Source organism: Aplysia californica, unplaced genomic scaffold, assembly GCF_000002075.1.
Source record: "Aplysia californica isolate F4 #8 unplaced genomic scaffold, AplCal3.0 scaffold00001, whole genome shotgun sequence".
Taxonomy (NCBI): Eukaryota; Metazoa; Mollusca; class Gastropoda; order Aplysiida; family Aplysiidae; genus Aplysia; species Aplysia californica.
The window spans coordinates 1,103,744-1,116,709 of record NW_004797271.1 but is presented as its reverse complement, the minus strand read 5'-3'; the positions used below and the strand labels follow the sequence as shown (position 1 = coordinate 1,116,709).

Below are 12,966 nucleotides of genomic sequence, written 5' to 3'. Positions count from 1 at the left end.
AGGATGAGCCAACCACAGGCATGGACCCCCATTTTCCATGAAAAATTGATTTTTTTTCTTTGTTCAAAGACATCTCAGCTCCAGAACTAGAGACATCCAACTGACTTTCCCACAGCATCTCACATTTTTTTTTTCCCCCCAGGATGAGCCAACCACGGGCATGGACCCTCATTCTCGCCGATTCCTGTGGGACTTAATTCTTAGCCTGGTGCAAGACGGGCGCTCGGTCATCCTCACATCACACAGGTCAGTAGTTGGGGGACCTGGGATAGCCCTGGGGTGTGCCTGTAAAGCACAAAAGTAGAATCGTCTCGTTGGTATAAATCTTCTTCTCTGAATGTTGTGTGTGGGTGGTTGGTGGGTGCTCGGGTGTGGTTTGCTCTTTCTTTCCTATCAAACGTCCATCGTCCTTATCTCTCCTCCTTCTTTTTTGTGTATGTTACTCTCTTGTAACACATAGTCTATTCTTCGGCACTTATATGATCTTATTGTGTTGCACGTGCTGTAAAACTCTTACGAGGAAAAAAAAGAATGTTGTTTGAGGTAGTTTTAGTTTTTATAAAGTTTCAAGGCACTTGCAACACGATTAGGTCATATAAGCGCTGAAGATTAGAAATTTGTATAAGGGAGTAACAAACAGCTGGGAGGGATGGGAAAGAAATCAAATGTTTTATCATTTATTTACTATTGTATTCCAGCATTGGTGAGTGTGAGAGAAATCAAATGTCAGTATCGTTTTACTGATGATATGCTATTCCAGCATGAAAGTGACGTTGGTAGCCTAGTGGTTAGGCTACAGAACGGGTACGTAAATGTGAGATTGCAGTTTGGGGGGGGGGGAACGAGCCTGAGCTCAGTCTGAAGTTATTGTCCTTGGAAAAGTCATTTTACACAAATGTACCGTATGGCTCGCTCTTTTCGGAGATGGAGGTTAAACTCGGATGTCCTGCCTCCATTTTAAATAACCTAATAGTGTTGGCAGGGGCGTCAAACCTTTATACAGGAGGCTGTCATGGCCTAGAGGTTAAGGTGTTTGCGTCTAATTCAATCCGACAGAAAATTTTCTGCTCTGAAATTATCTCCTTTCACTTCCTTTCCTGCTCTTTAACAATATTCTGTCGTCTGATTTCATCTCCACTTTCTGCCCCCACCCCCTCACCTCCTTTACCCCCTCCTCTGGGCCCCTGACTCTTTCTGCAGCCTTTCTACTGCTACTCCTTGGCTCCTTCTTACTACTGTCTTTCAGCCACACCCCTGATTTTATGGTTGAAAAGATCTACACACAGCCTTTTCTGATAAGGGCAAAAAATCTCGGAGGTCCCATGTGCAAGTTGCGCTCTTTAAAGATCCCTTGATGGTCCAAAATCGATACGAGTAGGCTTTGGCCGCCTCCCAGGCAAAGTTCAAAATTTCCTTCCAACTAAAAATGTTCCATGTGTCCTGCGCGCTCATATGACCTTATGTACTTGTGAGCGCCGTAAAACACTTACCAAAAAAAAAAAAAAGAAAGAAAAGAAAAAAACCTGTCTACCATTTCACCATTTCTTTCACCAGCATGGAGGAGTGTGAGGCCCTATGTTCTCGTATGGCCATCATGGTGAACGGAACATTCAAGTGTCTGGGCAGTGCCACGCACCTCAAGAACCGCTACGGCGACGGATACACCTTCACCATACGCGTGAGGGGACCCAACTACCAGCAGGCCGCCACAGAGGTGCTGAGATTTGTGAACCGGAACATTCCCCAGGCTACGCTCAAAGTGAGTCTTTTCCTTATGTGTGTGTCGGGGGGGGGGGGGTTGTTGTTGTTGTTGCTGTTGCTGTTGTTGCTGTTGTTGTTGCTGTTGTTCCATCCATATGTAAATTGTGTGTCCATTCATGTGTTGCTATCTGCTTGTGCGTCTTTCTGTTCTCCATGCTGCGTGTCTAATTGTGTGCTCTTCTGAGTGTCCATCCTTGTATAACTGTGTGTGTGTCTATCTATGTGTAATTATGTGTCCATCTGTGTGTAACTGTAAGTGTGTTTCACAGTATCTCTCCCTAGGAGCAACACTACAACATCATCCAGTACGAGCTAAAGAGCCGGTCCGTGTCTGTGGCCCAGCTGTTCTCGAAGCTGTGTGTCTACTTGTGTGTCCTTCTGTGTGTAACTGTGTGTCTATTTGTGTGTCCTTCTGTGTGTTACTGTGTGTGTCCATCCTTGTGTAACTGTGTGTCCTTTTGTGTGTAACTGTGTGTCCATCCTTGTGTAACTGTGTGTCCTTCTGTGTGTAACTATGTCCGTGGGTGGTTGGCGGGTGCTCTAGTGTGGTTTACTCCTTCTTTCCTATAAAATATCTATCTTCTCTATCTCCCCTCCTTCTTTTTTATGTTTGTTACTCCCTTGTAACACCTCTAATCTTCGGCACTTTTATGACTTTATTGTGTCACAAGTGCCGTAAAACTCTTACTAAAACAAAAAACTGTGTGTCCATCTGTGCGTAACTGTAAGTGTGTTTCTCCATCTGTCCCCAGGAGCAACACTACAACATTGTCCAGTATGAGCTAAAGAGCCGGCCCGTGTCTGTGGCCCAGCTGTTCTCTAAGCTGTTTGTCTTCTTGTGTGTCCTTCTGTGTGTAACTGTATGTACATCCTTGTGTAAGCAGGTGGTTGGAGGGTGCTAAGGTGTGGTTTTCTCCTTCTTTCCTATCAAACATCTATCGTCCTTATCTCCCCTCCTTGTTTTGTGTGTTTGTTACTCTCTTGTAACACCTCTAATCTTAGGCACTTATATCACCTTATTGTGTTGCAAGTGCCATAAAACTCTTACGAAAATGAACAAAAATTCTTGTGTAACTATATGTCTATCTTTGTGTAACTGTAAGTGTGTTTCACCATCTGTCCCTAGGAGCAACACTACAACATCGTCCAGTACGAGCTGAAGAGCCGGCCAGTGTCTGTGGCCCAGCTGTTCTCAAAACTGGAAGAGGCAGAGAGAAACCTGAGCATAGAGGACTACAGCGTCAGCCAGAACACGCTGGACAATGTGAGTGCCTCTTGTTGTTTTAGCCAGGGTTTTACGGCGCTTGCAACACAATTAGGTCATACAAGTGCTGAAGATTAGAGGTGTTACAAAAGAGTAAAAATGACAAAGATGTTTCACCCCATGATAAGAGATATGTAAACAACCTGTACTTTTTCCTTATGGAAATTTTATTTAATAACAAATGAGTGTTTTATATGATGTGATGTGCGCCAATGGCCTTAATCACTGAATAAACTTACTTACTTGATATTTTATTTCTGGTTTTTCTTCTCTTCCAGGTGTTTATCAATTTCGTTAAGCAACAGACAGAGATTGTACAAGACGAGAGTGAGGAGGATCCGCGGTCACGCTCGCTGAGTTCAAGGCTACGCATGCGGGCGACCAGCGTCCTGCGACAGTCAGATGAGCCGATGCTCATACCCAGGAACAACTCCGACGACAGTCTCAACCTCAGTGATGATGACATCATGTTGAGGCTGGATGATAACGATGGAGTAAGACATGATGATTTTTTTTTCCATATATGTGTCATGACACGGTGGATTCAGGCACTTGTTAGATTTTGAGTATATAGGACTATTGGTATAATCATAAAGCAAATTCGTTTGCCTTGCTTTTGATGAACAAAACAACAACTTATTTATCTTGAATTGAATTTGGGATATTTGCGATTGAAGGTGATGCAGGTAGGCTAATATCTTGGAAGAAAATGGCCATCAGAATGTGGTGACTGCCAAAGCTGTAGTGTCCTTGGAGACTACAAATTTACATATTTTTGGGTCACCTTTGATCAATGGATTTCAGTAAAGTTTACGCAGAAATGTGTTTTAAATGGACATGAAAGGTGTTGAGCCTCCCAAAAAATTAATGAAAATTGCCCAACAAGTGGAAAAATGTCCGGATTTTTTTTCTCGTTATTTTGACAAGCGCCGAAGGAGGTGGACTGCTTCAACCCTACATGTGAGGGCCAACATAGGCAGAGAGGGAAACGACATCCCAGCGGACAGATAGATACTTGACTTTAAAAAAAAACAACACTTCCTCATGTGTATGAGAGAGGGAAGAGAAGAAAGAGAGGGGAGGATGGGGGGAAAAGAAAAGAGAGAGAGAGAGAGAGAGAGAGAGAGAGAGAGAGAGAGAGACACAGAGAGAGAGAGAGAGGATGTTTATTCATTTGTTATTGCTGTTGATAAACAAGTGTCTTTGTTCATGTGTTCTTTGTTGTACAGCACTTGAGCATTTACACAGTGGGAGTGCAATAGACTATTAATCATCATCATCATCATCATCATCATCATCATCATTTTTATTATTATTATTATTATTATTTACACATCATCATCATCATCATCATCATTATCATTATTATTATTATTATTATTACATTATCATCATCATTACTATCATTATTATCATGTTGTCTATTTTCTTTTCAGACTCGCTTGACACTGATGCCCATGTAACAATGCCGCTGTAGAAGAGGGGAGAGATAATAGAGAGAGAAAGAGGAAGAGGAGGAAGAGGAAAAGTGAAGACAGAGAGTGCTGCAACGTGGCAACAACACTGTCACCTCCAGCGTCTACTGTGTGCTCCTGTTCCGTGGTCTGTGTGGGCCAAGCGTAATGGATCTCAGTTTTACTTCATCTCATCTTTTTTTTGTGTACAAATTGCCTTATGTACCCCTCCCCCCTTCCCCAATCCACCCCCCCCCCTTCTCATTACCACTTCCATTCCCGGTTGGACACTATTTTGTGATCCACACTTGTGCCCCATGTTCATTTGTGTGAAGTCATGATACAAGCTGATGATACATTTATATGATGATTTTATTGATGAGAGATGGCAGGTGCTTTATGATACACATATGTGCCCCATTTTTGGGTGGGTTTTTTAAAATATTCATTTGTCTGAAATCATGAAACAAAACTGGTACAGTGAAATGAATATCAATGACAGAAGGATATTTTATGCCGATACACGGCAGTATATTGTCTTATGTATGTGCCCGCTCTGTTTGAAATCACATTATAGGCTGACAATGCATTTTTTAAAATGACTTTATCAATGAAAGAGCAACTGCCCATGGCATGATAGAATATGTGTAAAAAGCTTGGGTCATCATAAATAAATGAAGATTTTATTTTAATTTTATATTGTTTCAATGGATGTCCCTGCTTCCGTCATTTTGTCATACCACGGCCCCAGAAGAACAAGATACTATCTTCATTGATCCCTGTCTCTTTTGAGATATTGGACTTGAAAGTTCTTACTAACAAGATACATGTAATATCTAAATCACTGTCTCTTTTGAGATGTTGGACTTGAAAGTTCTTGCTAACAAGATAATATCTAAATCACTGTTTGAAATTTTTCTCACCCTATATCTCCCTCAATTAAAAGCGCAGGAAGAACAAATAGAACATGGTTTTATCTCAGAAAATTAAGAGGTAGGGTTTGTAACTTTTACCTGTGATGTAGCGGGAGCACAGGGGGAGCCTCCAGACACACCAGCTCCAAACTCAGGTGGTTGGCGGGTGCTCTGGTATCTGTCGTCCTAATCTCACCTCCTTTTTTGTGTTTGTTTTGTTACTCTCTTGTAACACCTCTAATCTTCGGCACTTATATGACCTTATTGTGTTTTTCAAATGCCGTAAAACTCTTACTAAAAGTAAAACTTCTAACTCTTAACATTCCCAGCTAGAATGTTGTTGTTCTAGGGTCAGGATATGCTACAAGTTTGGTTATATTATATGACGTATGTTATATTATTGTCTGTCTCATCTGTCTGTATTGCGGCTGTGAAGGGTAGGAGCTTTACATAACGTCACCTCAGGTCATTGGATCCATCTGTTGTTCCTTCACAAAATTTGTTCTAATGGAAAGGGTGGGTAGACTGCTCTCCATCCATCCCATAGCAAGACAGCTGTAGAAATTGTCTCAAATGTTTATCTGTTTGCGATCTTCGAGATCCGCCCCCCCCCCCCCCCTCCGCCACCTTTCTGTGGCCACCTTTATCACTATCTGTGGTGTAATAGTTAGGCTCTTTGCTATTGCTCACAGATGATCTGAGTTTGATTCCTGCCTGGGAAATGTGTGTTTTAAAGTATATATGTATATCTGTGTGTCTGCTGGGATGTTATATCCTATCCATCCAGGGTTGGTCCTGACAGTCAGCATTACTGCAGCCTGCCTCTTTGATGATCTAAATTGTGTCGATGGAGGAGGGGTGGGGGAGGGGGGGGGTGAAATATCTACTGTTACTCTATGATGGGCACCATTTACTGTTTGTAGATAGCTAACACAATACTTATGTTTCGTCAGTACCGCTAGATCTATACCAAAGCAAAGATCCTTTATTACAGTGCAAGAGTCCTCTGTTTGAGACACTCATCCTTTATTACTGTGCAAGAGTCCTCTGTTTGAGACAGTCATCCTTTATTACAGTGCAAGAGTCCTCTGTTTGAGACGCTCATTTTTTATTACAGTGCAAGAGTCCTCTGTTTGAGACGCTCATCCTTTATTACAGTGCAAGAGTCCTCTGTTTGAGACACTCATCCTTTATTACAGTGCAAGAGTCCTCTGTTTGAGACACTCATCCTTTATTACAGTGCAAGAGTCCTCTGTTTGAGACACTCATCCTTTATTACAGTGCAAGAGTCCTCTGTTTGAGACACTCATGAATATCCTCAAAAATGCAGATGGTAATATTTGCACTGTGTCTAATACTAATAGTAATTTTAGTGAGTGATGTATCTTCGATTGTTTCAGGAAGCTCTCTGTGGAAAGTTGTCCCATCTTGTAGTGTGTTGGATCTCTGTTTGACCAAAGGTCTATGATGACGCAGTTTTCTTTCTTCTGGTGCTTTGTAATTTTTGCAAGTGAGTGCTTGATGCATTTAGAGAACGTGGAGAAGACAGGGGATTTATGGACTTGTTCAATCAATAGCTATGAGTTGTGTGACTGTGTGCCAACTGAGGGCGTTTGATGAAACTACACATCACGTGCATGGTTTATTGTATTTGTTATATTTTATATTTTTCATTTTATGGCTTTACCTTTACTGCATTTCACCCCCACACAATACTTTTACTGCATTTGTGAAGACTGACGCAAAGACTTAATGATGTTGGATTAGTGAAGACAGGGGTTTGCGCTGTGAGATTTGATCTGTATAGTGAGAACTGTGTCTGTTCTACAGAACTTTTGGCCTCTGTAGTGATTACTGTGTTTGTTCTAAAGAACTTTTGGCCTGTGTAGTGATAATTGTGTCTGTTCTACAGAACTTTTGGCCATAGCAGAAGACACTTGTGGTCCAGCGCTTCAAATGCTGGCTATCTGCCCATTCTTGAATTGACGATTGCTAGAACCAGCGTGTGCTGGAATGTTTTGTTCCACTCTGCCAGAGTTGTCCATGAGAGGCTGTGTCAGAGCAGCCCACTCATACATGGTCTAAATTTTGTTGAAAGGAGCATAAAACATGAACAATGAATAACTGCGGGTGGAGGGACTGTAGGAACTGAAGCTCAACCGCATTAAGTGAAACGGAAAGCTTTAATTAATAAATGTTGGGAAGTATGCACCTATTTACTATATTGTACCATCCAAGATCCACTTAAACCTTTACCATTAGACTGCTCTTCTATATATAATTATTTATATATATACAATATGTATATATACATGTCTACTCAAACTGAGGCAAGTGCAATATTATAATATCACATTAATCTTATCGTAGACATTTCTTTCATGCTCAGATGTTGGTGTGATCGTGTGCTTATAACATTCATAGTTATATTGCCAGTGCAGGATTTGTAATTTACAGAGAGATTTGATTTGTTCCCCTTAGTTAAATTGCCAGTATAGGAAGTGTCATTCTGAGGAAGATGTAATTTATTCCACATAGTCAAATTGCCAGTACAGGATTTGTAATTTACAGGAAGATTTAATTTGTTCCCCTTAGTCAAATTGCCTGTAAAGGATTTGTACTTTACAGAAAGATGTGATGTATTCCATTTGTAGTCAAATTGTCAGTATAATGATCCAGGTTGTTGTTGTCGTTATGGATCCAGAATTGCCAGGACAGAATTTGTCATTTTGAAAAAGATATAATTTATTCCATTTGTAGTCAAATTGCCAGTAAAGGATTTGTAGTCCACAGGAAGATGTCATTTGTTCCATGTGGTCAAATTGCCAGTAAGGGATCATTACTTTAATGCAGAAATTTGCTACGATGTAAGCCATGAGTATTCTTTGTGAGAAAGTCATGTGTTCTTTAAAGCTGTGATAAGTTACATAGAGGAGTGATCAAAGGAAGATTTTTCTTTGTTTACGTTGTAGCAAGGGGGAATGCTATATACAGTATAACACGGATAGCTGGAATTCATCAGGACCAGCCTTGGTAGTTCGAGGGATCTGGAGTTCAAGGAATATCTTACAAAGATAAAGAAGGAAATAAAGGGGACCACAGACAACGTTGGGTGGATGTGTGATTTCGAGTTTTATGTGTTCGACCTATCCGTGTTATACTGAATATATATATACTGGGATATTTATTTACATTGTAGTGAAGGTTATGTTGTATATCTGGGATATTTATTTTAGGGTAAGCTAATGATGCTATATTCTGGAGCCAGCTTTGTTGAGGTTTCACTGTAGGCCTATTTGGTTTTGGGACCTGTACTCACATAATTGGATAAGTGAAAATGGCATGCTTCATCAAACTAAAAAGAGATCATTGCCGTTTGTCATCAAGGTTTATCACTCATTGCTCGCCATAAGTTATGAGAGGTCCCGTCAGTTCTTATCACAGTAAAGGAAGATCATTTTACCTATTTTTGGCTTTGGGGAAGGGAGGGGGGGAGGAGTAGTGAGCTTAATCATTATCATGCTAAGCTGTGGCAATATTTGTCCTGTTTCAAATCCCCGATGAGTTGTTTTTAAACTGGAGGTTGGTTTTTTGTTGTTGTTTTTTTTAGAGTTTTTAACAAACTGTTTAGTTTGGTCTTATTGGAAGTGGACGATGAATTTGGAGGTCCATCTCCTCAGATGACCTTACAGTAATGAAAATGGAGTTTAAAAAACCCAAAAATGACGAATATTCCAGCAAAGAGGTGTCTGTCTCTGCTTACAGAAGCTTTTACTCAACACTTACTCTCTGGTATATTATTGCCAACCAGAATATTAGCGTGTAGAAGTGTTCCGTTTGGTAATGATATTTTCTTTTCTGACTGTTATAATGTCCGGATTATTATTGTTGTTTTAATGAAGTGCTACGGTTCACATGCTACCATTAGATCTATGGTCATTTATGTAGGTTTGAGTTTGTCGAAACACAAAATGACGTAATTTTATGTCTTTTCTTTACTGGGGCCATTGATTATAAAAACATTTTTTTACATGTAATTTTGGAATTTGTTTGCGCCTTTTCTTTAGTTTCATATGGAGGTGTAGAGCACATTGTATTGTAAGGAATGAAAACATGTCAGCCAGATTTTTTGCCAAATTCTGAGTTTGCCATTATCGTAGCTTGCTGAGGATTTGAGGGTTTGCAACTTGCTGTTGGGTTTTTTCTCTCTCAAACCCAAAGATTTGATGTCCTTGCCTGTATACAGTTAATAATGGATCATGTTTTTTATTACGGGAGGGTGGGGGAGGGGGTGCCCCAGTTATTCTGCTATCATTTTGGTTATGACGGCATCAAGAGTTTTCTTAAATTGGTTGCCGTTTTGGAGGGTGGATTCTAAACCTGTATAAAGTCGGACAAATGTAGAAAATAATGGAAATCATTTGTGTCACCCTCTAACACCTCCTCCCCTTCCAACCCTCCTCTGGTATAGAAGTTTTTGCAGAAGTGTTTCTGAAAATAACAGTTGAACATTTGTCTCATCACAAGTGTGAACGAAAGTCTTCTTGAGCATTTCTCTCAACACAAATTAAATGTAAACGAGAATCTTCTGAAACATTCCTTTCATCACAGATATCTGGATAAGATTGGTGGTCTAGATAAATCTAAGTAGAGTTATTTCTCTCCTATAGCTTTGTTCTGTTTCTCAGATTTTTTTCCTGTTGCATAGCGTGACCCGTATGGTGTTGGTGGAAATCCTGTGTACTTAGACTCGAGGTTTACAACTCATGATACATTAAATATGACCTCATTGTGCCAATAGCCCTGTATATTGTCAGACAATTACTACCCCCACCAGGGCAGTGCTACTGACTGACGTGTGTTTAGGTAATTCCCAAAGGGGGGATATTAACATGTTCTTATGCTCAGTAGAAATGTAAATGGGCTGATTTATCCATGTCATACTCATATTGTGCCGGAACAACATAGGGGGAACTGCTGCTTTTTCTTTCCTCATCCTTACTATCGTCATTTTTTCCTCTACTTCTTTTGTATGTTTATCACTCTCTTGTGAACTGCTTGCTATTTCTGGGGTGCCTTGATAGTCGAAGAAGACTTTGTGCCGTTGAGGCTAGAGAGGTGAGCAGAGTAAACCTGATTCCCCTTGTGGACTTGATGACAACCCCTTGACGCTCATATGACCTTATGCAGTTGCAAGCGCCGTAAAATCCTTACTAAAACTAAAGAGAATTACTGTAACGATGTGGTAACAAAATAGAGATGAACAGACTGTGTCTGTAGTGCTGTAACTTGTCTGACGATTGCTATAACTATGTGGTGGCGAAATAAACGTGACCAAATCATGTCGGTAACACTGTAATTTGTCAAACAATACTCTCTAACCAAGATTGATTTGACTGGGCTCCCTGCCGTTTGACATTCCAAATCAAAAAGACTCAAGCTTTGTGATATGATAATTGTACTGGGGTACCAGTAGCTGTGATCTGTTGCCAGGGTGGGGGGAAGCTTGTTGATTAAGTAAGTGCACTTCTGATCTGAAGGTCAAAACTTTTCCGTTTTTACCTAAGTCTAAAACTGTCTGTCGTTATAATATGAAGTTCTAATCTTTTCCCCTGTGTATTTTTCACATAACCGCAACTGGTGTGTGTGAAAAAAACTACCCACATATGTGTGTAGAATTCATCCCATGCAGTAGCTCATTCAAATCAGGTTGGGAAAGTTTTATTTGTTTACATGAGCTAAATAAAAGAAAGGAGAACAATATAATGTATGTTTTTTTCAAGCAACCAAACAGAGAAATGATTGGCAGACCATGACGGCCAATGTCTGCCTCAGATCTGGCTCTTGAAGAGGAAGGGAGAAGAATGAGCAAAATGCAGAATCCTTAAGTGCAAATGAAAATGTGCTCAGATTTGGGGATGGCAAATGTACAGAATATCAAAGAAAGTTTGGCCGTGGGTTTTTTTCTGTCTGTGAGAGGAAGGGAAAAAATGTGTAGAACCAGGGTTTGTCTGCTCTGTGAAAATCTGTGTGAAAACAAAACTTGTGAGAGGAAAAGGCAGTCCAAAGATGCACATGTGCCAACTCTTTATCATGACTTTAATGACAGTTTGCCATCCTTGTTCTTTCCTGAGTTTTCTGCTTTATTTTGATGACCGGTGTCATGTCCCTCATCATGCAATGGTTTATATATATATATCTCATCATGCAGAGTATATATATGCAATGGTATATATATATATATATATATTTCATCATGCAGAGTATATATATATAAATTTATATATATATTTATATATATATATACATGTATATATTTTTTTATATATATATATATATATATATATATATATATATATATTGGTATGTCGTCATTGTCGCAGGAAAAATTAGTAAATCTAACTGCGTCTGACACTGCTTTATTTACAGCTTGAGTTAATAAAACATTAATGGTACACGTTTCTTTCGTGACGGTGGTGATGTGGACGTTATGTATAGCACGAGGGGATTTGATTTGTACATAGAGGTGCTTTACTTTATATCTTCTTCCTTGTACTATACACATACTTTTGCCTCTTCTTTTACTTTTTACCTGTGGTAAGATTTGCATGCAGTGTAGGCTCAGTGAAGATTTTCGTGTTGTGAGCCTTAGCTGAATGCATGTTATACGTGATGGGTTGCTGGAGGAAGACTGCTTCTGAAGTGATCTAAATTGTGTCAATGGGGGCATAAATCTTCTACTTTTTGTATTTCAGTGGGGAAGTAGGGGAGGTTGTTGGTGTGTGTAGACTTTATGGGTGAGAAATTTACTCCTTTCACTTTCACCATCACCAACAATCAATGTAATGAACGCTGATCTTAGTTTTGTTTATGCCAATGATGTTATATGATTTGACTTTGTATTTCCCTTTCATCATTTCATGGATTATTTCACCTTTGCCTTGCACTGTACATATTTCAATCTGATCACATTGATGTCTTTGTGGTCTCTTTCAATCCTACTTCACTGGCATAGGGATATGTGATACATATGAGTGCTGGATTATTTTACAAAGAACAACACAAAGAAAACTGAAAGGATGTTTAGTTTGTTGTACGTTTTCAAGGTTCTATTAAGGGGGTTGCACACTGTCATGAAAGGCTATCAATTTGTGGGTTGAATATTCAGCTCGAATGTTTTATCATAGATGCAAGGAACATGACGAATGTTTGATGAAAGATGTAAAGTTAGTAAAAGTTAGATGAAATCAGAAATCGGCTGCCAGGATACAGATGCTGAAATGTTGAAAAATAAAAGATTCCATGAGTAGAATTTATCTATCTTAAGACAATGTCAAAGTCTTTTTTTTTTTCAATTTTTTGTTATTGATTTTAAAGAAAAATGCCTCTTACTTGTTTTGTGTTTCGTGTTCTAAAAATCCAATTATTGACACATACTTTTGGCCAGATCATAAGATTTAGCCTACAAAGGTAAGTCCTATTGTCTTTTGACATTTTCTCAAAACAACAACAACAAAAATGACTTTGGCACTTCAATTGTTTTATATGACAGTGATGATAATATGCTGAAATC

The 12,966-nt window shown here is 39.5% G+C and overlaps 1 protein-coding gene across 1 annotated transcript in view; it reads left to right on the top strand.

The window, feature by feature from the left end:
• LOC101857153 (ATP-binding cassette sub-family A member 2) overlaps positions 1 to 6,123 on the top strand; it is a gene marked incomplete in the record, with an annotated part of 66,441 nt that extends 60,318 nt beyond the window's left edge. Inside the window, 4 exon segments of the mRNA XM_013079980.2 lie at positions 1,555 to 1,759; positions 2,888 to 3,025; positions 3,304 to 3,519; positions 4,462 to 6,123. Of these exon segments, the coding sequence (XP_012935434.1) occupies positions 1,555 to 1,759; positions 2,888 to 3,025; positions 3,304 to 3,519; positions 4,462 to 4,488 (586 nt within the window).
• Between the last annotated feature and the right edge of the window lie 6,843 nt (positions 6,124 to 12,966).